General features: G+C 47.1%; 2 protein-coding genes across 17 annotated transcripts in view; one reads left to right on the top strand and one right to left on the bottom strand.

The window, feature by feature from the left end:
* RBMS2 (RNA binding motif single stranded interacting protein 2) overlaps positions 1-22210 on the top strand; it is a 103964-nt gene that overhangs the window by 74043 nt on the left and 7711 nt on the right. For 7 of the 10 annotated variants that reach the window (XM_039471582.2, XM_074402757.1, XM_074402756.1 and 4 more), the window contains 5 exons: positions 3837-3914; positions 4556-4666; positions 5296-5376; positions 5905-5991; positions 6112-8823. In XM_039471582.2, coding sequence (XP_039327516.1) covers positions 3837-3914; positions 4556-4666; positions 5296-5376; positions 5905-5985 — 351 coding nt within the window. In that variant the 3' untranslated portion in view covers positions 5986-5991; positions 6112-8823. Of the gene's footprint in view, positions 1-3836; positions 3915-4555; positions 4667-5295; positions 5377-5904; positions 5992-6111; positions 8824-22210 lie in introns of those variants that run through there. The other 3 variants (XM_039471581.2, XM_074402759.1, XM_039471579.2) reach the window with 2 other exon arrangements.
* Positions 14745-22210, bottom strand: part of BAZ2A (bromodomain adjacent to zinc finger domain 2A) — a 41613-nt gene continuing 34147 nt past the window's right edge. For 6 of the 7 annotated variants that reach the window (XM_074402755.1, XM_074402752.1, XM_074402754.1 and 3 more), the window contains 16 exons: positions 21820-22074; positions 21335-21549; positions 20964-21038; positions 20245-20425; positions 20081-20140; positions 19437-19581; positions 18265-18917; positions 17899-18121; positions 17647-17802; positions 17385-17536; positions 16901-17190; positions 16663-16795; positions 16402-16548; positions 15520-15749; positions 15255-15398; positions 14745-15169 (listed from right to left, as the gene is read on the bottom strand). In XM_074402755.1, coding sequence (XP_074258856.1) covers positions 15004-15169; positions 15255-15398; positions 15520-15749; positions 16402-16548; positions 16663-16795; positions 16901-17190; positions 17385-17536; positions 17647-17802; positions 17899-18121; positions 18265-18917; positions 19437-19581; positions 20081-20140; positions 20245-20425; positions 20964-21038; positions 21335-21549; positions 21820-22074 — 3225 coding nt within the window. In that variant the 3' untranslated portion in view covers positions 14745-15003. The remainder of the gene's footprint in view (positions 15170-15254; positions 15399-15519; positions 15750-16401; positions 16549-16662; positions 16796-16900; positions 17191-17384; positions 17537-17646; positions 17803-17898; positions 18122-18264; positions 18918-19436; positions 19582-20080; positions 20141-20244; positions 20426-20963; positions 21039-21334; positions 21550-21819; positions 22075-22210) is intronic. The other variant, XM_074402753.1, reaches the window with a different exon arrangement.

Raw genomic sequence — 22210 nt, forward strand, 5'->3', positions numbered from 1 at the left:
AATACAAAAATTAGCTGGGCACGATGGCACATGCCTGTAGTCCCAGCTACTCAGGAAGCTGAGGCAGGAGAATTGCTTGAACTTGGGAGGTTGGAGGGAGGCGGAGGTTGCAGTAAGCCGAGATCACACCACTGCACTCCATCCTAGTGACAAAGCGAGACCCCATCTCAAAAAACAAACAAACACAAATTAGCTGGGCATGGTGATAGGCACCTCTAATCCCAACTCCTGCGGAGGCTGAGGCAGGAGAATCGCTTGAACCCAGAAGGTGGAGGTTGCAGTGAGCCATGATTGTACCACTGCACTCTAGCCTGGGTAACAAGAGTGAAACTCCATCTCAAAAAAAAAATAAAAATTGTTCCTGACTTGATGAATGTAAAGTACATTGTTATTGTAATTTGCATGTCCCTGACTATAGGTGAATTTAATCATTTTGTTTGTTATAGTTTGATTTACTTCTCCTTGATCACTATTCATATGCTTTGCCCATGTTTCTATTTATTTGTTCTTTTCTCATAAATTTATAAAACTATATATAAGTATTAATCTTCTGAATGTTATCTTTCTTACACATTTTTTTTCCAGTTTTATTTTTCGGCTGTTGACTTTGTGGTCCTCAAACTTTAGTGGTGTATCAGAATCGTGGAAAGCTTATTGAAACCTGGGTTGCAAGCGTCACACTCTGTTTCTGATTCAGTAAGACTAGGGTAGAAGGCAAGAATTTGCATATCCAACAAGTTCTCAGGTGATACTCCTGCTACTGCGGCTGGTTCAGGGAACATACTGTGGGAATCACTAGTCTTTGCCATGTAAAAGTTGGCCAGGTGTGATGGCTCATGCCTAAAATCCGAGTAGTTTGGGAAGCAGGCGGATCACTTGAGCTCAGGAGTTCAAGACCAGCCTGGGCAACATGGTGAAATCCCCATCTCTACAAAATATACAAAAATTAGCTGGGCATGGTGGTGCATGACTGTAATCCCAGAAACTTGGGAGGCTGAAGTAGGAGGATCACTTGACCCCAGAGGCTGACAAAGCAAGACCATGTCTCAAAAAAAAAAAAAAGTAAAATTTGTATATAGTTGGCTGGACACAGTGGCTTACGCCTGTAATCTCAGCACTTTGGGAGGCTGAGGCAGGCAGATAGGTCAGAAGATCAAGACCAGCCTGACCAACATGGTGATGAAACCCCGTCTCTACTAAAAATGCAAAAATTAGCCAGGTGTGGTAGCGCGCACCTGTAATCCCAGTACTTGGAAGGCTGAGGCAGGAGAATCGCTTGAACCCAGGAAGCGGAGGTTGCAGTGAGCTGAGATTGTGCTACTGCACTCCAGCCTGGGCTAGGCAACAGAGCTAGACTTCATCTAAAAAAAAAAATTATGCCGGGCGCGGTGGCTCAAGCCTGTAATCCCAGCACTTTGGGAGGCTGAGGTGGGTGGATCACGAGGTCAGGAGATCGAGACCATCCTGGTCAACACGGTGAAACCCTGTCTCTACTAAAAATACAAAAAATTAGCTGGGCATGGTGGCACGTGCCTCTAATCCCAGCTACTCAGGAGGCTGAGGCAGGAGAATTGCCTGAACCCAGGAGGCGGAGGTTGCGGTGAGCCAAGATTGTGCCATTGCACTCCAGCCTGGGTAACAAGAGCGAAACTCCGTCTCAAAAAAAAAAAAAAAAAAAATATGTATAGTTAAATTTTTCTTTTCCTTTTATAAAAAACTTTTGAATTTCTCTTTTTAATTTGAAAAGTATTCTCAGTCTCTAAACTATGTATCTGGTCTCCAAGATTTTTTTTTTTTTAGGTTTTGGTCTCTACGATTTTATGTTTTATATTTACATTTAAATGTCTAATCATCAGGATTTTTTTTTTTTTTTTAATCATCAGGATTTTATTTTTGTGTATGGCATAAGATAGGAGTCCTGGTTCTGTGTGTGTGTGTGTGTGTGTGTGTGTGTGTGTGTGTGTGTGTTTTGTTGTTGTTGTTGTTGTTTTCAGATGGAGTCTTGCTCTGTCGCCAGCCTGGAATGCAGTGGTGTGATCTTGGCTCACTGCAACCTCTGCCTCCTGGTTTCAAGCGATTCTCATGCCTCAGCCTCCTGAGTAGCTGGGATTACAGGCACACGCCACCATACCCAGCTAATTTTTGTATTTTTAGTAGAGACGGGTTTCACCATTTTGGCCAGGTTGGTCTTGATCTTCTGACCTCATGATCCAGCTGCCTTGGCCTCCCAAAGTGCTGTCATTACAGGCGTGAGCCACCGCGCCCAGCCAGGAGTCCTGTTTTCTTTCAGAGTGTTAACCAGCTGGCCTAGTACCAAATTATTACATAATGTAACTTTTTGGATTATTTCAAATACAATTTGAATTGAAATGTCCCTGCAACCCATAATATACTTTTTGTGTCTATAGATTTCCCTATTCTGGACATAATAGGCAAAGCCCAGAAAATTGTATGATCGTATGATTACACATAAGTAAAATCATACAATATGTAGTTTTTTGTCTGGCTTCTTTCACTTAATATGTTTTCAAAATTTGTCCATGTTGTAGTGTTTATCAGTACTTCATTCTTTTTATAGCTGAATAATATTCCATTATATGGGCATACCACATTTTGTTTATCCAATTATCAACTGATCATCATTTGAGTTGTTTCCTTTCGGCTATTACGAATAATACTGCTATAAACATTGACATACAAGTTTCTGTGTGGACATACGTTTTCATTTCACTTGGATATATACCTAGGAGTGGAATTGCTGGTCTACATAGTAACTGTATATTTAATTTTTTAAGGAACTACCAACACATTTTCCAGAGTAGCTGTACCATTTTACATTCCCACCAGCAGTAGCAGCATAAAACACTTGTCATTCTGTCCTTTTCACTGTAGCCATGCTGGCCTGGCACTGTGGCTCACACCTGTAATCCTAGCCCTTTTGGAGGCCGAGGTGGACTGATCACTTGAGCCAAGGAGTTTGGGACCAGCCTGGGCAACGTGGCTCTACAAAAAATACAAAAATTAACCAGGTGTAGTGTCGCACACCTCTAGTCCCACCACTGCACTCCAGCCTGGGCAACAGAGAGCAAGACCCTGTTTCAAAAAATGGAAATAATAATTATAGCCATCCTAGTGGATATAAAGTGGTATCCCATTGTGGTTTTGATTTGCATTTGAGCCTCCTTCATGCACTCATTGGCTACTGGTATATCTTCTTTCCAAACCCTTTTCTTTTTAAAAAGTTTTTTTTTTTTTTTTTTTTTTTTTTTGAGACGGAGTTTCGCTCTTGTTACCCAGGCTGGAGTGCAATGGCGTGATCTCGGCTCACCGCAACCTCCGCCTCCTGGGTTCAGGCAATTCTCCTGCCTCAGCCTCCTGAGTAGAGTAGCTGGGATTACAGGCACACACCACCATGCCCAGCTAATTTTTTTGTATATTTAGTAGAGATGGGGTTTCACCGTGTTGACCAGGATGGTCTCAATCTCTTGACCTCGTGATCCACCCGCCTCGGCCTCCCAAAGTGCTGGGATTACAGGTGTGAGCCACCGCGCCCAGCCTTCTTTTAAAGTTTTTTAGTGATGGAGTCTCTCTCTGTCACCCAGGCTGAAGTGTAGTGGCAGAATTATAGCTCACTGTAATTTTGAACTCCTTTTTGCCCTTTTTTCGCACTGTTTATTGAGTTTTAAGAGTTGCTAATATTTTTTAAACAGTTTTTCTTAATGTTTCTATTTTTAGTGGGGCATTCCAACTTTTCTGGGCTTTCCTGAACATTGCCAGATCCTTGGGCTGAACAGTAGTTTCCAGGCAATTAACATTTTTGTTTTTGCTTGTTTTAGAGAGTGACTCAGACATCTCCTCTACAAGTACCTAACCCATCTTGGATGCACCACCATTCATACCTCATGCAACCTTCAGTGAGTGTTCAGAAGTGGGCAGAAGCCAAAGAGGCAGTTTGATGTAAAGAAGAAATAGACCGGGCACAGTGGCTCACGCCTGTAATCCCAGCACTTTGGGAGGCCGAGGCGGGTGGATCACCTGAGGTCAGGAATTCGAGACCAGCCTGGCCAACATAGTGAAACCCCTTGTGTACCAAAAATACCAAAAATTAGCCGGGTGTAGTGGCATGCACCTGTAATCCCAGCTACTCAGGGGGCTGAGATAGGAGAATTGCTTGAACCCAGGAGGCGGAGGTTGCAGTGAGCCGAGATTGCACCATTGCACTCCAGCCTGGGCAACAAGAATGAAATGCCATCTCAGAAAAAAAAAAAAAAAGAAAAAACAATGGGCTTCGATGCCAGGGAATGTAGGTGTGAGTTCTGGCTTAGACCCTTGTGCAACCCAGAAGTAAGACCTAAGCTTGTTATTTTTGGACGAGGGTCCTTCCACACTGACAGGCAGAGTTCCCATTCCTGTTGCATAGTTGGGTTGCTGCTCGTTTACCATTTCCCAGGATTCTTAAATGTCTGTCTCCAGTGGTCCTGACAGCCACCAATCACTGCTTTAGGTAGCCTCACAGGATGCTGCAGCTAACCCTGTCCTTTACTGCTGCTTCTAGGGTTCAGTTCTGACACCCGGGATGGACCATCCTATTTCTCTCCAGCCAGCCTCCATGATGGGACCTCTTACTCAGCAGCTGGGCCACCTCTCCCTCAGCAGCACAGGCACGGTAAAGCAGGATGTTTCTGATTGTAAACTCTCCTACTGAGCAAGGCATACCTGTGTAGTACTCTTCAGGATAAGTAACTTATGAATAATGATGACATTACTTCAGTGTCATGCAGGGTACACTCAGGACAGAACATAAACTATAGTGGTAGTGCTCCATGAGCCAGGAATACAGCCATTTGCTCCCCAGCCCCCACTCTTAACTGATCCCTACTCATGCACCTCACGAATAGTGCTGCTGTCTGCGTATTAGTTTAAGATACAAACATGTCCTAGGAATCCTCATCAAACTAGTACCTGGAAGGCTGGAGGAAGCTCATTAGGTTTCTTTTAGGCTTACTGCATTCCTTTTTTATATAGAAGGGCTCAAGGGTAGAGAAGGGAGCCTGTCAAGGAAAAGGAGAAGAAAGTCAGGAAAGAGAAGGAAAGTAAGTCATATCGGGAGATGTCTTTCTAAGCCAGCGTACTTTAGAACCACCTGAAATGCTTTTAAGACGCTAATACTCAAATCAATTAAATTAGAATGTCTGGGACAGAACACAGGTGTCAGTATTTTTTTTAAAACTCCCCAACTGCTTCAAATGTAGCCAAGAATCACTGCTGTAAGCCCGCTGATGTTTCTCTTTCTAGTATATGCCGACGGCTGCAGCTATGCAAGGAGCTTACGTCTCCCAGTACGCCCCTGTGCCTTCTTCCAGTGTTTCAGTCGAGGTAAGTGTGTTATCATTTCTTTGGATTGTGGTTAGGAAAACGAACTGAGGTGGGTTTCACCCTGATCAAGATCTTCCTCTCACAATGATGCTGGGTCTGTGTTCACAGGTAGCTGGTAGGTATATGGAGCCCGTAGGAAGGATGTAAAAGTGGAATGGCACAGGGATTATGGCCCCTGTGCAAGGATGACGTGCAGATTTGTGAAGCGTTTCATATTTAAAAAAACAACAACAGATGTAGGAAAGAAGGACTTGGTCTGAGTTGATGAATGAGGCTCTTCTTCATGTTTGGCCAGGCAGTAGTTAACACCAGCATGCTGGCTTGTTTGGACAAATGTGTCTTGGGAAGGGGACAGGCTGCTGGGAAGGTTAGGGAAGTGGTGCCGTGGGTGGGAGCGCTCACACATGAGTGTGGAGAGTGGGTGGGTTGGGGAGGGCACTGACAGTGGGTGGGCTTTGGTGAGGCTGCTGCAGTGGGAGATGAGGAAAGGAACATGCAGGATGACTCCCCTCCTTGGCTATGGCACAGGAGAGCAGCAGCCAGCAGAACCACGTGGCGATGGACGCGCCCTCAGAGCATGGGGTCTATTCTTTCCAGTTCAACAAGTAACAGTGGGTAAGAACCACATGCGGGGGCCAGGGAAGGCTGTGTTGGCAAACAGCAGCTCAGCCCGGCCTGAAGTCACACAGGTTCTCATATTTGTCTTGTCTCCTCTCCGGCTTATGCCTTCTTTAGGATTCCCCTCCCCATCTTTACTGAATAGAAATGAATTCTTGGAGATACTCATGCTCCCAGATTCCAGAGGGTTAACCAGGAATGCAGACCATCTGTCGGCCCTGCTAAGGACTAACACTTAGCCATCGTTTTTCACAGGCCTGGGCCTGGAAAAAGAAATCTCTACGTTCCTGCCCTCTGCTCTTTCTCCATTGCTGATGGAGCCTGGGGGAACCATCACTTTTTGTGTGTACCACATTCAAGGAGATCCAAAACATTTTTTTCTTTTGCAAGGAAAGTTTTTTGTTTTTAACTGCAATGTACTGTTCCCTACCCTGAAGAGACACGGTGGTTGGAGCTGCTTCTCGTCTATATGAAAAAGCGTTTGATGTATTGGAATTATTTGGGGATGCTTTTAAAACAATTTGTAATGATTTCTTTAAAACCCAAAACAAAACAGAAAGTCGTGGTGCTAGAGCACTGATGTGGGAGCCCTGCTTACCGGGCTTGGTGATGGGCTTTTTTGATGTGTGTGTGTATGTCTTTTTAAAAGTGTGCAGACTTTAAAATTTTTGTTTTGTAAAACTCTCAGCTCACACACCCCGTCTCCTCTTCACCCATGTTATTCCTTCTCTTTTCCAGATTGTTTTTTCCTCTTTTCTAAACAGCTGAGGCTGCCTACTTTGCCCTTCTACAGCTTTTAATTTTATGGATATTTAAAAATGAAATTTCATGTGGGATTTGGGGCGGGGTGGGCAGGCTGGGCAAGGAACAAGGCAGAACACCAAGTGGGCCATGGAAGCGGCTGTTCTTTCCTCCACGCCGCCACCTCCTGGGAGAAAAAACTAGACTGGCTTCAGAAAGCACAGATGTGACCCAGGCTTACTAATGAGGCAATTCCACAGCCCTGGGAACACACCCTTGAGCCAAATTTGGTTGAAGACTAGGTCTTCCCTGGCAAGTTCCAGAAGAATGGACTTACTTTGACCAACTCTTCTCACTGCCAAGGGCAACAGATTCTGAGGAAATGTCTTTTCCAGCTACAGCTTTTGGGAGTACCTGCCTTACCTGCCTCCTGTCTGTCCCGGGCTTCACGGCCCTTCTCTTCCCTGTGCACGTTGCCGTGCTTAGAGCCTTTGCAGCTGTGACCTAGTTGAATCCACATAGGCTCCTTCCGCACTGTGGAAGACCTGCTGCTTCACCTCAGACCAGGGGTTCTCAACCAGAGGCGGTTTTGTCCCTCAGAGGCCTTTGGCAACATCTAGACATTTTTGATTGCCACGCCTGGAGGCAAGATGTGTGTGCTGCTGGCATCTAGTGGCTGGAAACCAGGGTTGCTGCTGACCATCCCGCACTGCATAGTACAGTCCCCCCTACCCTCAGCCAGGAATTATCTGACTCCAGAGGTCAGTATTGCCAAGTTTGGGAAACACTGGTATAGACAGTGTCGTCCCTGCCTCCTGGGTTAGGGTAAATGCTCACCCAAACCCTGGATAAACGGTGCCTTTGACACTCATGCAGCTGTTTAGGAAGGACCAGACTGAGATCCTAGGATTCTCCCCAGACTTTGACCTTTGATACCTCTGCATATAGCAAGAGTGATCCTTGAAAGAGTTGTGGCTCCATGCTGAGTGCACACACGTGCTCAGAAGGATTCAGGTGGGCACTCTTCTGGTATATGCTGTGCAACGGTGGGAAAGGACAAAGCTCTCTAAACCGTCCAGAGCGACCTGCCCTGCCCTGGTGTGCTTGGACCCCATGCCCGGGGAACTAGGACATCAGAAATAATTTTCCTTCTTATGGAAGGACAACAGGGAGCGAGGGTAGAAAAGAGCAATAAATTCCAACTCTTTATGAGGTTAGGAGTCCTTTTAAAAAGCCTATGTCTTGGTCTTTAAATGTTCCCTTCTGCAAGATGTGACTTTATACACAGGGAGACAGATTGAAAAAAGCCTCACCCATCTTCTAGGAAGTAAAACCCTGCTCCTGTCTTCTCCCAGTCACTCCCTTACGCACTGAAAGGAAAATTCCACTCCCCTGTTCTACAAGGCCAGGTGTCTCTCCACCAAACAAGTCAAACAAAGGCAAATGATGAAGGATAGAGAGACAGGTGTTCATTAGGTGGGCCATAGGGAGAGGAAGGGGGTGACAGCAGGAAAGAAGAAACTGTAGTATCAGTTGTTGCACGTAGAGCTTGGCCCAGCTTTCCCTCCCTTCCCAGCCAACCCAGAATTGAGAGTCCCAGTGCCCCCTAGTGTCGACTTTCTATGTACATCTGGGGGTGAGGGAGTGTGAGGCAATGGGCAGGATATAGAATGTAAAGGACAGAATTGCTGTGGTCTTCCTATTGCTGCTTCCGGCCTCAGGAGGGTGTCATCCAGTGTAAAACAGCCCCAAGCCCACTACCTTCTACCTTCTAGAGGGCTTTGGCTGGGCAGATAGCTTTTGTTTTTGAGTCTCCAGCTGTCAGTCAAGAAAAATATACCATAGCTGCTTTCTTGTCAGTGGCCTTTGAGAGAAAATCTAGAAATCTGTTCATTTGATAGATGGGGGCAGCTTTGCTATGTATGGTAGGAGGTTTAGGAAGGGCCTTTCATGCATGGAGACCATTGTCGATAGGGCCACTCCCCTCTCCTCTGCCTCACAGAACTCCTGATTCTGTCTTCTTTCTCTGTATTTAAAAAAATGTTTAAATGGCTCTAATTTTTTGTTTTAAATTTTGAATTTACCTTTTGGACTTCTCATGTGAAACTACTTGTTAGATTGTATTACATGTGTTTCTGGTTTGGGCGTGGGAAGTGATAGGGAGCCTCAAGTTATTTTGCAGTGGCTAATGGCACTGAGGAATTTCCATTTTGGTGCTTTGGGTTGACACTCATTTAATTGTTAGTTCCCATCTAATTGTTAGTTCATTTGTTAACAGTGGATGAGTGTTTGGAGGAAAGGAGGGATACTGTTTCTCCCATGAAATAGTCTAATTGGTTGGGGTGATGGCAGAGGAATTGTGGAGGAGCCTTCCAGCTTACAGCCTAGGGTTGGGCTCTTAAACACTACGCCTAGTGTTTTCTGAATCCTGTCTTCACGGAGCTCAGATCTTACTCTCTTTGTACTTTACATCTCACCCTGACTCATTACAGATGCTCATAACATTCTTAAAATATTTTAGTACTTGGCATTTTTCTGTTTTCAGTCAAATAGAACATACCGAGTCCCTTCCTCAGATGGCGCAATCCTTTACAGGCTCTGAGCCTGCCTAGCCATCTCTGTCCAGTGTTATAACTCCACAGCTCAGGCTCTGAGTTGATACTCAGAGCCTAAACTGATTGGACTTTTTGGAGGAGGGTGCCAGGAGAGGTCAGGAAGATGTGGGGATAATGGAGAGAGATGTTTTTATTTTTTAGAGATGGTCTCACTCTGTCACCCAAGCTGGGGTGCAGTGGTGTAGTCATAGCCCACTACAGTCTTGAATTTCTGTACTCAAGGGATCCTCCCAAGTAGCTGGAACTACAGGCACGTACTGCCACGCTCATTTAGTTTTTTAAGTTTTTTGTAGGGACAGGAGTCTTACTGTGTTGCCCAGACTGGTCTTGAACACCAGTCAAGTGACCCTCCCACTTCAGCCTCCCAAAATGTTGTGATTATAGGTATGATCCTTTATGCTTGGATGAGATGTTACTTTTAATGTTTTGGGGCTTTTTTTTTAGGCAGGTTCTCCTTCTGTGGCCCAGGCTGGAGTGCAGTGGTACCATCCTGGCTCACTGGAGCCTCGACCTCCCAAGGCTTAGGTGATCCTCCTGCCTCAGGTGCCCCTTCCCCCACCACCAAGTAGTGGTATACCACCACGCCTAGCTAATTTTATTTTTAGTAGAGATGGGGTTTCACCATGTTGCCCAGGCTTGTCTTGAACTCCTGGGCTCAAATGATCCCCTCACCTCAGCCTCCCAAAGTGCTGGGATTACAGGCAAGAGTCACCATGCCTGGACTTTTCAGTTGAGTAGCTGGGATTACAGGTGCCCGCCATCATGCCTGGCTAATTTTTCTATTTTTAGAAGAGATGGGGTTTCACCATGTTGACCAGGCCAGTCTCTAACTCCTGACCTCCAAATGGCTAATTTTTGTATTTTTAGTAGACACAAGGTTTCATCACATTTCCCAGGCTGGTCTTGAACTCCTGGGCTCAAATAAACTGCCTGCCTTGGCCTCCCAAAGTGCTGGGATTACCCACCGCACCCGGCCCTTTGTAGTGTCTTTAGTCAAAAGAATTTGAAGAGTTGCCCAGGCTAGGAAGCCTGGTGGCTCTAAAGGGTAATAGACCTTTTCAGTAACACACAGGGAGTGGCAGAACTCATACTGAGGACGAAGACTAGACATTGCTGCTTCACAGGCCATGCTTAGGTTGGGCCACTTCAGCTCCATTCCATTCCCTTTCCTTTCCTAACTTGCCAGTCAGTGAGCTCATTCACTCTCAATGTCTCCAGTGCCTACTCCCTGTCACTCCAATGTCAACCCAGTGGGAGTTGAGGCCTGCACGTGAGCTGTTACTTTGCATCCTACAGATGCTGTGACAGGCCCTGCTGGAATGGTAGGGATCCCCCTAGAAGCAGTGACTACTAGTCTTCTAGAAAAGAAATATTGCCACTGTCTTGTGCACATGCCCCACCTTCTGGGAAAGTGACAACATTGCACTCATGAGGGGCTTTGCATTCTTAGCCAAGAGCAGTAAACTTGGGTGGGTGATCTGGCCCAACCTTGCCCCAAGGCTCTGCTAGCCCTGAATGAGCAGGCCTCAGAGAGGAGGGTGGGTGTTATAAAAGCCAGTCTGTAAAGGGTAAATTCCAAACCGTGTGCCTTGTTATACCAAATCCTTCCAGATTCCCTTTTAAACTAACTACTCTATTTCTGTGCTGCCTGCATTTTCAATCCTCCCAAGCATTAGCAGATTCCTGAAATTTCCTCATTTGGTAGGCCTCCCATAGGAGTCGGCAGCTAAAACCAGACTGTGAGCTTCCATCTCCCTTCTGATCCTTGCTGCTCCTTCCAGGGCACAGTCCCCACATAACTAGACAAAAGCTAGGTGCCCTCCTCCCTCCAGTTACCCCTGACCTGCCCACTTGTTTTGAATAAATCTGCATTCTCCAAGCAGATCCCCCAATTTCCTTGTCCTTGTTACACATCTACCTCACAATCTCACAATTCAACAAGGGCATAAATACCTGATTTACCTATTTCTTTCCTTCTTTACCTATTTCTTTCCTTCTCTCTATGAGGGTTGGGAAGCTGGGGACTAGAAAAGGCTCATAATTAAATGTAAAAACTCTTGGGAATTTTCATTCCTAGAAAGTTTTCTCTGGGATTTTTAGCTCACTGATCACCCTAGAGTAGTGTGAACTCTCCAGATAGGTCCTGCTGTGATAGGCCAGGGGAGTAGGCTGTGCAGTGACTGCTTAGGGTAATAAGTAATGGGTGGAGGACATCAGCACAGGAGGAGAGCTTAGAACTTGGAGGACAAGAAAGCTGGTCAGTGGCTGGTGAACAGCTGTGAAGGTAACCAAATACCAAAGAGGAGGTTTGTGATACAAGGCTGGAAGCAAATGTTCCTCCTCTACCTTAGTACGCACTTCTGGGTGTTCACCAAGACAAATTTTCCAGGCTGGAGGGTAATACTTTTCTAGCCTGAGTGAAGTCTCCACTCCAACACACACCCTTTTTGGGTGGGTGAATACTCTTTTCCGTGTGTCACACTGGTGACACATGTGGACAGAAAATGTTTATACTTACACATTTTGTACATCTTTTTGTCTGGAGACTAGTTTTATGTACTTCCCACATCTATGCCAAGGCCACCATTCTAACTTACTCTTCCTTTTCTACCCCTGGTCTTCTCCTTCTCCTTCCCTACAATTTGGTAGAGGTCCATTTTTGTCTTACGTCAAACTTTGTCTTTTAATAAAACACAAAAGTCAACGTCTTGGTGTCTTATCCATGAGTGGGAAGTGGGAAGCTGGTGATGGGCCCGTGTTTGCTATGACAGAACACAGGTGACGGCTTAGAAAGCTGGGGCCACATCTCACAAAGCAGGACCTAGGTGCACTGAATCCCACTTTGCTCCAGCAACTCAGCCAGACATTTAGGCAGGAGCACTAATATCCCTTTCTATCCACAAACAGGGTGTGGGACAGGAGTCTGGCTTCTAGTGCCGTTTGTACAGAAAAGGCGAGCGTGTTGTTCCCCCACCTGTGGTCTCTTAAGCCAGTCATACCCATCCCAACCCCATCTCCCCCTCAGGTGTGTAGAAGGGAAGATGAATACACAGAGTCTTTTGAATCTCTATCAAATGTGGTTTTTTTTTTTTATTCAACTGACAAGCACTTTTCTACAGCTGCACTTGTGGAACATCACATGGCAAAAACAGGAGTTTTTTTTTCTCTAGACTTTTTTTTCACCTTATTAAAAATGAGATTGGTCCTAAAAATATAGAAAGAAATAAATTTAAATTCACAAAAAACTGTACATTATCAAAAAGTCACTAAAACACCACATTTGGTTATATAAAAAGTCCCTTTTGCTGTAAAAGGAACATGGAAACTTGTTGGTGTTGACGGTGTGGTTTCTTCCTGTCAACCAGACCGATGGGGCGGGGAGCAAAAGGGCAGGGGGTGGGTTGTCTTTTTATTTTAAACCTGCTTTCCCTACCAAATACTCTTGTCGTGAAGAGAAAATCCACCTAGCTCAAGGGGGCAGTGAAGATGAGGAAAGAAAAGCAAGAAATGGCCCCTTCGATCATGTCCTATCCCCACCCCACCCCACCCCCTGTCTAGCCCCCACTTCAAACTGAGGCTAGGACCCCACCCTACCATATGAGTGCCTGGTCCCTAGCGAAAGAGATGGAGCTGGGAGAGGAACACAAAGTAGGAACCATGGAGACTTCACTCCCCTATCCACCTCACCTCCAACAATGGAATTAATCTAGCACATCTTATACCCGGGGACAACTGCCAGGGGGAAAAAGTGGAGCCCCCAACTCAGTTTCAACTGTCTAACACAAAGTTTGTTACAGCGCAGTTATTTAGATAAAATATAAATATTTATGCATAATATAAAGTCAATTCAAATATTCTTCAATCCACCTCTTATTTAAAAGCAAAAAAAAAAAAAATCTCAAATAAAATTAAAAGTTTTGAGGTTTATCATCTGACAGAAAAGGCGACTTTAGAAATAGGCTCTGGGGGAGAAGGGGCATAAAGGAATAAAGGGGGCTGCCCCAGGACCTACCTACACTGCCCCTACCCCCCTTCAGTGGCTCTTCAGTGCTGCCAGAATACAAGGAATGCTCCACCTCACCTGGCACCCCCACCTCCAATGGAACATTTCTTGGATGCCTCAGCTTGGGCCAGCCAGCAGCCACCTCCCCAGTGCAAGTACCCGTAATCTCTGAAGGGAGGGGCTCTGCTGAGCAGGAAAGCAGGGGACCAAGTGCCCATGGCTATAGCTGGGAGTCAGCAGCTCTCCTCTCATGCTGGGGGCTTAACTTGGACATAGTCACATGTAGGGCAGTGATGGACCCAGAACCCCTCCTCCCTACTCTTCTGTGCTCCAGGGTCTCTGCTGCTGGGGAAGGGGTCCTGCAGTATGAAGTAAAAAAGAAAAGCACAACTCAATGGGATTAGGAAAAGATCCAGTTCTACCACTCTCCCTGTAGAAGCTTAAGATTCAAAGCCACTGAGGAGAGGGAGTTCCTGCTGAAAGATTGCACAGTCTGAAGAGGCTGGAACAACAATGACCAGGAGAGAGACAGCCTTGTCTCCAGAGAAATTGTTCCTGTGGTTTCCCAAAGACAAAAAAGTGATGGTTTTAAACAATGGGAAAGATGGGAATGAAAACATACTTGGGGAAACTGAATGGATCCTATCAAACAATACAGGGTAACAAAAACAGCATCATCTCTCTCTCACACACACACACACACAGCACACTTGCTCTCTGAGGCCGGTCCATTGCTACCTGGCCTCCATCTTGGGGTGCACCCAAACTCAGCAGTAGTTGTCCCTGAGGAGTTCCCAAGAGGGTTTGGGAAGGAAGTGGGGAAGGAGGCTGGAAGGCCCAGGAGGCCTCCCTGCCCTCTTCCCAGCTACTGAGTTTCAGAAAAGGCTGGAAACTCAGCATGTGAGGAGCATCCAACGTCATACAGGGGATAGCTATTGGCAGAAAGATGAGGACAGAGAAAAAGACAGGGACCTCTGAACTTTTTTTTCCTCTGAAGGGAAAAGATTTGGGAGAAGAGAAAAGGAGGGAGGAACCCGTACACGATAGTTCATTATTGGATGAGAGAAAATCTGAAACTTGGAGGGTGGGAGGTAGGAAAAGAAAAACAGCAAGAAGCAGGGAAGGGACTGAGCATGGAAGCAGCATGTCCAGGGCCCAGTGTCCGGCGCGACACACTTAGGAGTTAAGTCCACTTTACTGGCCGTCACTGCGGGTCCGCACACAGTACAGAGTGTTTCTTGGTTTCACACATTCACTAGAACTATTGCTATTGTTAAATAACCCCAGAACGCTGGGGCACGTACAGGGGAAGAGAGGAAGCAGGGAGGAGGAAGCAGGGACTTCTTTCCCCCTCCCCATTTTTAATTAGGAAATAAAACAGAAAAGAAAAATTATTTTTTTCTTTCTTTTTTTGGCTTTCAGTCCAGAAGGACCTCATCTCTGCACCTCGTATTTGAGGAGCAAGAGGAGGAAAGGGAGAAAGGGATATAGGAATAAGAGGATGTGGGGCACTGCCAAGGGCAAGGTCAAAAATCAGGGTTGTATCTGACTTGAGTCTGGACCCAGGGCAGCATCAGCAGGTGAAAATGGCAGGTTTTTGTTTGCAAGGTGGGGGGAGATGCCACAAGGTGACTCCCCACCTCCCTTGCCTCACAGATTGGCCTGTTTTCCCTGATAAAACTCCTCCCAGCGGCTCTCGAAGAAGCGGCGCATGATGTGCCCAGCCTTGCCTACTTCAGAGTCATCCTCGTTGAAAGTCTGGCAGTTGTCAAATACCAGGAGGGCATCAGCCGCAAACTCCTCCGAGCTGGTGTACCTGGACAGAGCAGGGGCAAAGCTGTGAGCTGGGTAGGAGTTGCAGCAGTAGCAAAGAGCAGGGAGATGCACCCTTATCTACTTACCCTCCCCTGAGCAGCCGCTCCCGCATGGTGGAAAAATCCATAGGATTTTTGATGATGCGTCTGTACCCACTCACCAAACGTGGGTTCACAGGCTCTAGGAAAGGCCAGGCTGCATCATGGGACTCCATCTCCATCAGGATAATCCTATCATTACAGGGACAGTGATGGCTCCATCTCAGGAAGCAAATATTCTGACCCCTCCCAGCCCTTTCCTTTCGCAGAGGTAGAACCAACTATCCCCCCCGCCAGGATTCACTAAACTCACTCGCAAAATGTGAGATCACTGTGGTGGTTCCGCATTGAGAGTCGCCGCCGCTTGGAGGGAGACAGCCCTTCTTCCGTGTACCGAGGCCCTGCTGCTGGGCTTTCTCGGCCCCTCAACAGTACCCGGCGTCGGCGGCCATCACCCTCTGAGAAGTTCACGGAATAACCACTTTTCCGTTTCTGGCCTCGTTTTGGGAAACCAGGCTTCTGAGTGAATTCTCCCTCTACCTGCTGAGTATAGCAAACAGGTGAGATTGGCAATAGCTGGAGATGCACTGCCTGCCCTACTACAATCTCTGCCTAATTGTGATTTAAGGCTTCAAAATACTATCATGCATAAGTTGGCATTGGTTTATTCACATAACCCAATAAAGTAGGGCCGGGCGCGGTGGCTCAAGCCTGTAATCCCAGCACTTTGGGAGGCCGAGGCGGGTGGATCATGAGGTCAAGAGATCGAGACCATCCTGGTCAACATGGTGAAACTCCGTCTCTACTAAAAATAAAAAAATTAGCTGGGCATGGTGGCGCGTGCCTGTAATCCCAGCTACTCAGGAGGCTGAGGCAGGAGAATTGCCTGAACCCAGGAGGCGGAGGTTGTGGTGAGCCGAGATCGTGCCATTGCACTCCAGCCTGGGTGAAAAGAGCGAAACTCCGTCTCAAAAAAAAAAAAACCCCAATAAAGTAGGTAAAAGGGAAGAAGATATAGCTATTCTCATTTTATAGAAAAAGTAATTAAAGCTACAGAATTAAGTGACTTGTCCAAAAAGGACTTAGAACCCATGTCCCCTAACATCCAGTCTGGGACGCTTTCCAACGAGAGGAGAGATTGAGAATAATCTCTGCTTTCTGTTTGAGTGTGGGAAAGAAAGAGCAGAAGCCTTACCTGAGCCAAACAGACAGTACAGAACCAATCTCCTTCTGGGACAGCCTCCATCTTGGGACGATGGCAGTAAATGTGGCAGCCACGGTCACACCCATCACAAAGCAGAAGAAACTCATCATTGTCACCTTTCCGGCAGACTAGACACGTCTGGACCAAGGTTGTGAGAAGGCAGAGTGAGCTCTCAATCCTCTACCTGCCAGTGACCCCACCCGCCCCTGCTGGCTGGCCCCTCTGCCTTTCCAGGGTCTGTCAGCCTCTTACCACTTTGTTGACAGACTTCTCCCAGGCAATGGACCTCTCTAGCTGGCCCAGGCACAAGCACACTTGGGCTGCACTCCGGCACCGCTCAAGGGTCTGGCGCCAGACACGAATGCGAGGTGTGATCTCATATGATCTGGAGGGAAAAAGTGGTGATCTTTGGATAAGGAATAGGATTTCCTAAAGAGGGAACTTGGCCCTTTCTCTCTAAGACCAAGAATGGAGACTGGGAGTCACTCACATCTCTGTAGTGGTGCCCTGAGGGGCACCATTAGGCGTGCTAAGCAGGGCCTTCTCCAGCACAACTTCATGAGCTGGCCAGAGGGGCTCCCGCAGGTACCGCCGTTCTACATTCTGTTCTAGGGCAGCCAGCCGCATCACAGCCAGGTCCAAAGGGTTGGTAGTTTTACGCTGAGGTGCCAGTCCTTCCCTGCCCCGACCTCGCCAGGTGATATCTTCCTGGGAGTCAGAGAGGTGCTCACAGTAGGCCAAGTCTTCACGGGTAGAGTCTGGGCTAGGGCATGTCCACCCCTTCGGTTAAGAGAGAGGAATAAAACTCACTGTAAAAGGAGGAAAATTTGGCATAGAAAAAAATAAACCAAACATGACCATTTAAGGTCATGGTAGGTCACCTGTGAGTAGGGACCTGGGTTTTTTTCTAACAGGGCAAAAGGGACTAATGCTTTTCTCAAACAACTTCCTGCACAGTGCCAATCCCAGCATACCCGAATCTGCAGATCAGACATGATAACCCGCTGTTCCAGCTCTTCAACCCACTGAAGCACTGCTAGGTCTGTCGCATATGTCTTCTCTTTGGGGGACCAGCTCATAATCTCTTCTTGAAAGGCAGGTAGTTGCCTGGGCTCAAAGATGGGGTCTGAGAAAAGAGGAGGCAGAGGGAGAGGACCATCAGGCGGCTGTCCACACCAGAAGCTCAGTCCTCACCCTGGGCTCTTCAGCTCAAGCTGTGTGTAGGAATGTATTTACCAGCTGAGGGCCGTAGGCAGACTTCCTGCAAGAAGTCCCTGTGCTTGTTAAGGTGTTTGTGAAGTGCCTTCTCTCTGATACCTCGGGGATGTAGGGCCTTGAGCATGGCATCCAATGTCTGAGGATCTCGTATCCACCACCAGCCTGAGCACATCTCTGTGAGAAGGTAAGATAGATAATGGGGTGCCAGCTGTGAATCACTGCCCGCACCGAATGCCACTCTCACTCCACTTTCACCCCAAGATCACTCACCAAGGGGAACAGGCTGGGCTGTCAGCTGGGTTAGGTAACGCTGTTCCATCTGTTTGAAGAACTTACTGGGAGGTCTCCCTCTTCGTTTAGGCTGTCCCAGCCCTGTGGGACTCTGTGGCATTTCTCCAGGGTCTCCTGCTCGCCTCTTAGGGGACAACCCAGCCAAAGGCGTGGAAGAGAACTGCACTGGAGAACAAGGGTTGGCAGCACTGGGTCTATTCATCTGTGAATAAAATGAGACATAAGGAAATGAGGATGTTTTCATATTTCTAGGTTCCCTCAACTTTAGGCAGCAGCTCCACAGCCAGGCACTGGTGCCTGTGGCAAGATGAAATCAAGTGCATACTACTAATTCTGGCTACTTACTGACTTGGAGGCGGCAAGCTGTTCAGGGGAGGGAGTGGGTTGGTCCTCAGAAACTGCAGGGGGTGGTGTAGGGGCAGCATTGCAGGGCATCTGGGCTGAGATGTTAAACCAGAGTGCTTGAGGATCAGGGCTGGATTCTGCCTCATCAGGCTCTGGCTCCTCCAGGGGCTGTGATGGAGCTGGGTCTAGTTTTCCAGGACTGCTGTCAGGCGTGAGGACTGAGCTGCTCAACAGGGAGCTATGGCTCTGAGTCTGGCTCAGCCAAGACAGGAAGGCTGACTGGCTGAGGTCATGCTGGCTCTGACCCAGTGACAAAGGGGAGCCTTCTTGTTCCAGGAACCCCTTATGGGACTGAGGATGGGACTGAAGCGGAGGCTGAGGCTGGGGCTGGGCAGGAGTGTGAAGCTGAGCCTCAGGCTGAAGCTGTGCCTGAGGCTGTTCTGAATCCTGACCCCTGACAGGGGACTTCAGGTGCCGAGCCTGCACAGACCCAGGCTTAGTTTTTCGAGGTCGGCCTCGGGCCCGGGCAGGAGAACTGGCAGTAGGGTTGGAGCCAGCTAACTCCATCTTCACAGAGAAGAGTGCAGGGTTGAGTGACGCATGGGCTGCCACTTTTAAGGAGTCAGTTTCCTTCTTTATCACATCCTCAGGAACTGTAAAGAGAAGTAAAGAGCTTAAGACATATGCTAACATACAAGGGGAAAGTAAGAGGGTTTACAAACTTGGAACCTATACTCTTTCTCTTGGACTTAGTCCCCCTTTTCTGAGACTCCACTAGGAAGAGCTTATATGCCAATGAACACAGTATCTGGGGAAGAAACACCATTCTCCTAAGTAATCACCATCAGCAGCACGATCATATGCTAGACATTTACTGCGAACCAACTACAGGTTAAGTATTATTCTAAGACACTTAACTCATTTTAATCCTCTCAGTAGCCTTATGAAGTACATGCACTATTATTATCTCAACTTAACAAATGAGCAAACAGAAACATACAACTGGTAAATGGCAGAGCAGGTAGGCAACTTTACTCTAGAGTATGTGCCTTAAGCATTATGTTATATTATCAGAAAATGAAAGAAGTCTAAGACTACTAAGTAAAGAAAAAGGAATTATTTAATTTTTGTTTGATAGGACTCAGAATCCACATTCCCACAGATGCACCTACCTAAGTTCCCCTCTGTTCCTTCTACAAAGATACCAGCCAAATACGGCAATATCCAATAGCGACGTCTGTAGCGGTCTTGACCCAAGGAGACTGCCCGAAGCATCTGGGATGAGTGAAGCAGCTTTTTACGAAAGAAAAGCTGACGCTGGGTAGACAATGAAAATGAAGACAAAATAAACATTTCCAGAGTGATGGTGAATTCATCTAGTGTATCAGAGAAAGGCAAATGCTCCCAGTCCCTCTATAAAAGTGATACCACCTGGGCCTAACTCAGAAGGTAATTAAGGTCAGGTGCGGTGGCTCACACCTGTGATCCCAGCACTTTGGGAGGCCGAGGCAGGTGGATTGCTATATCCCAGGAGTTCAGAACCAGCCTGGGTAACATGCGAAAACTCTGCCTCTAAAAAAACTAGAAAAATTAGCCAGGCATGGTGGCTCCCACCTATAGTCCCAGCTACTTGGAAGGATCACCTGAACCCAGGAGGTCAAGGCTGCAGTGAGCCATGATCGTGCCACTGCACTCCAGCCTGGGTAACAGAAACCTCATCTCAAAAGAATAAAAATTAAAATTAAATTTAAAAAATAAGTGATCAATTCTTGCCCAGCCCACATCTCTAACTCTTGGGAGGTTAGGCGCACAATACCTTACTGAGTTTTTCTATCTGGCGCTCTAGTTCTGGGATGCTAGATGTTGTGGCATCAACCTGGGAAGAAACATGTGGTCATTGAGAAAAAGGAAGTTATCAGATTCAAGAAAGAGGAATCAATAATTTTCTGACTCCCACTTTCCTTGATCTTGGGCCAGTACCTCTCCATCTCTTCGACCCCTGCGGCCATGGACAGCTGCTATAGTCTCCTCCTCTTCCTCTTCTTCCATGCCACTGGTCTCTTCTATGATCCGAGAACTGCGTCTCCGTCCCAGGCCTTCCTCTGGCTCTTCCATCTCTACCTCAGACCGCCCAGTTCGCTTGGCCAGAGCAGTTTTCAGTCTTGAAATAGATGGAGAAAGATTAAGGGAAGGCCAAGCGCAGTGGCTCAAGCCTGTAATCCCAGCACTTTGGAAGGATGAAGCAGGTGGATCACCTGAGGTCAGGAGTTCGAGACCAGCCTGGCCAACATGGTGAAACCCCATCTCTACCAAAAATACAAAAATCAGCCAGGTGTGGTGGTGGGCGCCTGAAATCCCAGCTACTTGGTAGGCTGAGGCAGGAGAATCGCTTGAACCCAGGAGGCAGAGGTTGCAGTGAGCCAAGATCGCACTACCGCACTCCAGCCTAGGCGACAGAACAAGACTCCATCTCAAAAAAAAAAAAAAAAAAAAAAAAAAAAAAAATTAAGGGAAACTGATGAGGAACATGATAGTGCCACAAAAAAAACACCTGGACTCTAAACCATCCTGGTCCCTAGTAAAGTCCCAAGCCCAGGGAAGGGGCTAAAGGCACTGCATTTCAGGCCAAAATCCTGGCTGTGCTTCACCCTCCCCACTTCTCTCCTCTCTCTGGGCGCTACCCTCTGTCTGATCCCTACCTCCGGAGCCGACCTTCAACAATCCACTTGTTTTTCCTGTAGCTGGACATACTCTCCAGAGTCTTGTCAATCTCACTGCAGGGGAATAGGGAATGGGATGAAGTGGCAGCAAAAAAAAAAAAGGAAAAGGAGGCTCAAGGGTAAAGGGGCTGCAGCTGAAAAAGGATTTTCAGCCTAGAACCTAGATCAGATGAATGACAGAGAAAGGCTTAGGCTCTCCCAGGGAGGGCACTGCAATTCAATCCCAAGTCACTCCAGCATCTTCAGAGCATGGCAGTGAACACACATTTCTGAGGACTTCTGGAAGGCTAGTCCTCCATCCCATTCTGATGCAAGGGATACAATGACCATCCCCACTCCCAGCCTCTCACTTGATGATGAGGGTGGAGCCATTGAGCTCATGCACAAGGAAGGCCAGGACAGCAGCCTTCTGCTGGGGTGGCTGGGCCTGAAAAGGTTGGGTGCGCAGGCGGTCACAGAGGGCTGGCTCTACTCCGTACGCCATAAGGAAGCAGCGCAGGATCTCTGACACATTGTCTCTTGTCAGTGGGATCTCAGACACCTTCTCCCCCAAGATCTTTAGGGACTGTGTGGAAGAGAACATAATAGGAGTGAGTAGGGAAAGACAACCAAGTTGGGCGAATGTGCTAGAGGAAAATACATCAGAAGAGAACTATCAGGGTTATGATGGAACATGAAAGAAGACCACAAAAGAAAAGGAATAAAAAAGAAAAAACAAAGTAAAGAGTGAGGAGTCAGGAAGAAAAAGAAATGAAAAACATAAGGAAAAGAGAAACAGTAAGTAGTTGTATCTCCCTTACTTGTCCAGATTACTCTGGGAGGGACTTGTACTCACCTGACAGTAGGAGGGCAAGCCAGGATCATAGAGTGCAGCTTTCAGCAACCGCACCAACAGGTCTTGCACCTCACCCAAGCTGTCGCCTTGACACAGGAGTCCCTCCTGCAGGACCCCCAGGCTAGGCACATCTTTGGCAGGATCAAAGCCCAGCACCTTGCCAAAGCTATGCAGGAACTCCACAATGGTCAAACAGTCTGAGAACGCCTTACTGGGCAATGTCAGACCAGGGATTCGTGAGAAGTCAGGCAGGAGCTGGAGAGATAAAAGTAAGTAGGGTGTTCTGTTAAACATAATAGAAAGTGACAATTTGGAAGTCTACAAAGGGTTCCTTTAATTTTTATGGGATTTTTTTTTTTTTTTTTTTGAGATAGGATCTCATTCTGTCACC

The sequence above is a fragment of the Saimiri boliviensis genome, chromosome 7 (genome assembly GCF_048565385.1).
Source record: "Saimiri boliviensis isolate mSaiBol1 chromosome 7, mSaiBol1.pri, whole genome shotgun sequence".
Taxonomy (NCBI): Eukaryota; Metazoa; Chordata; class Mammalia; order Primates; family Cebidae; genus Saimiri; species Saimiri boliviensis.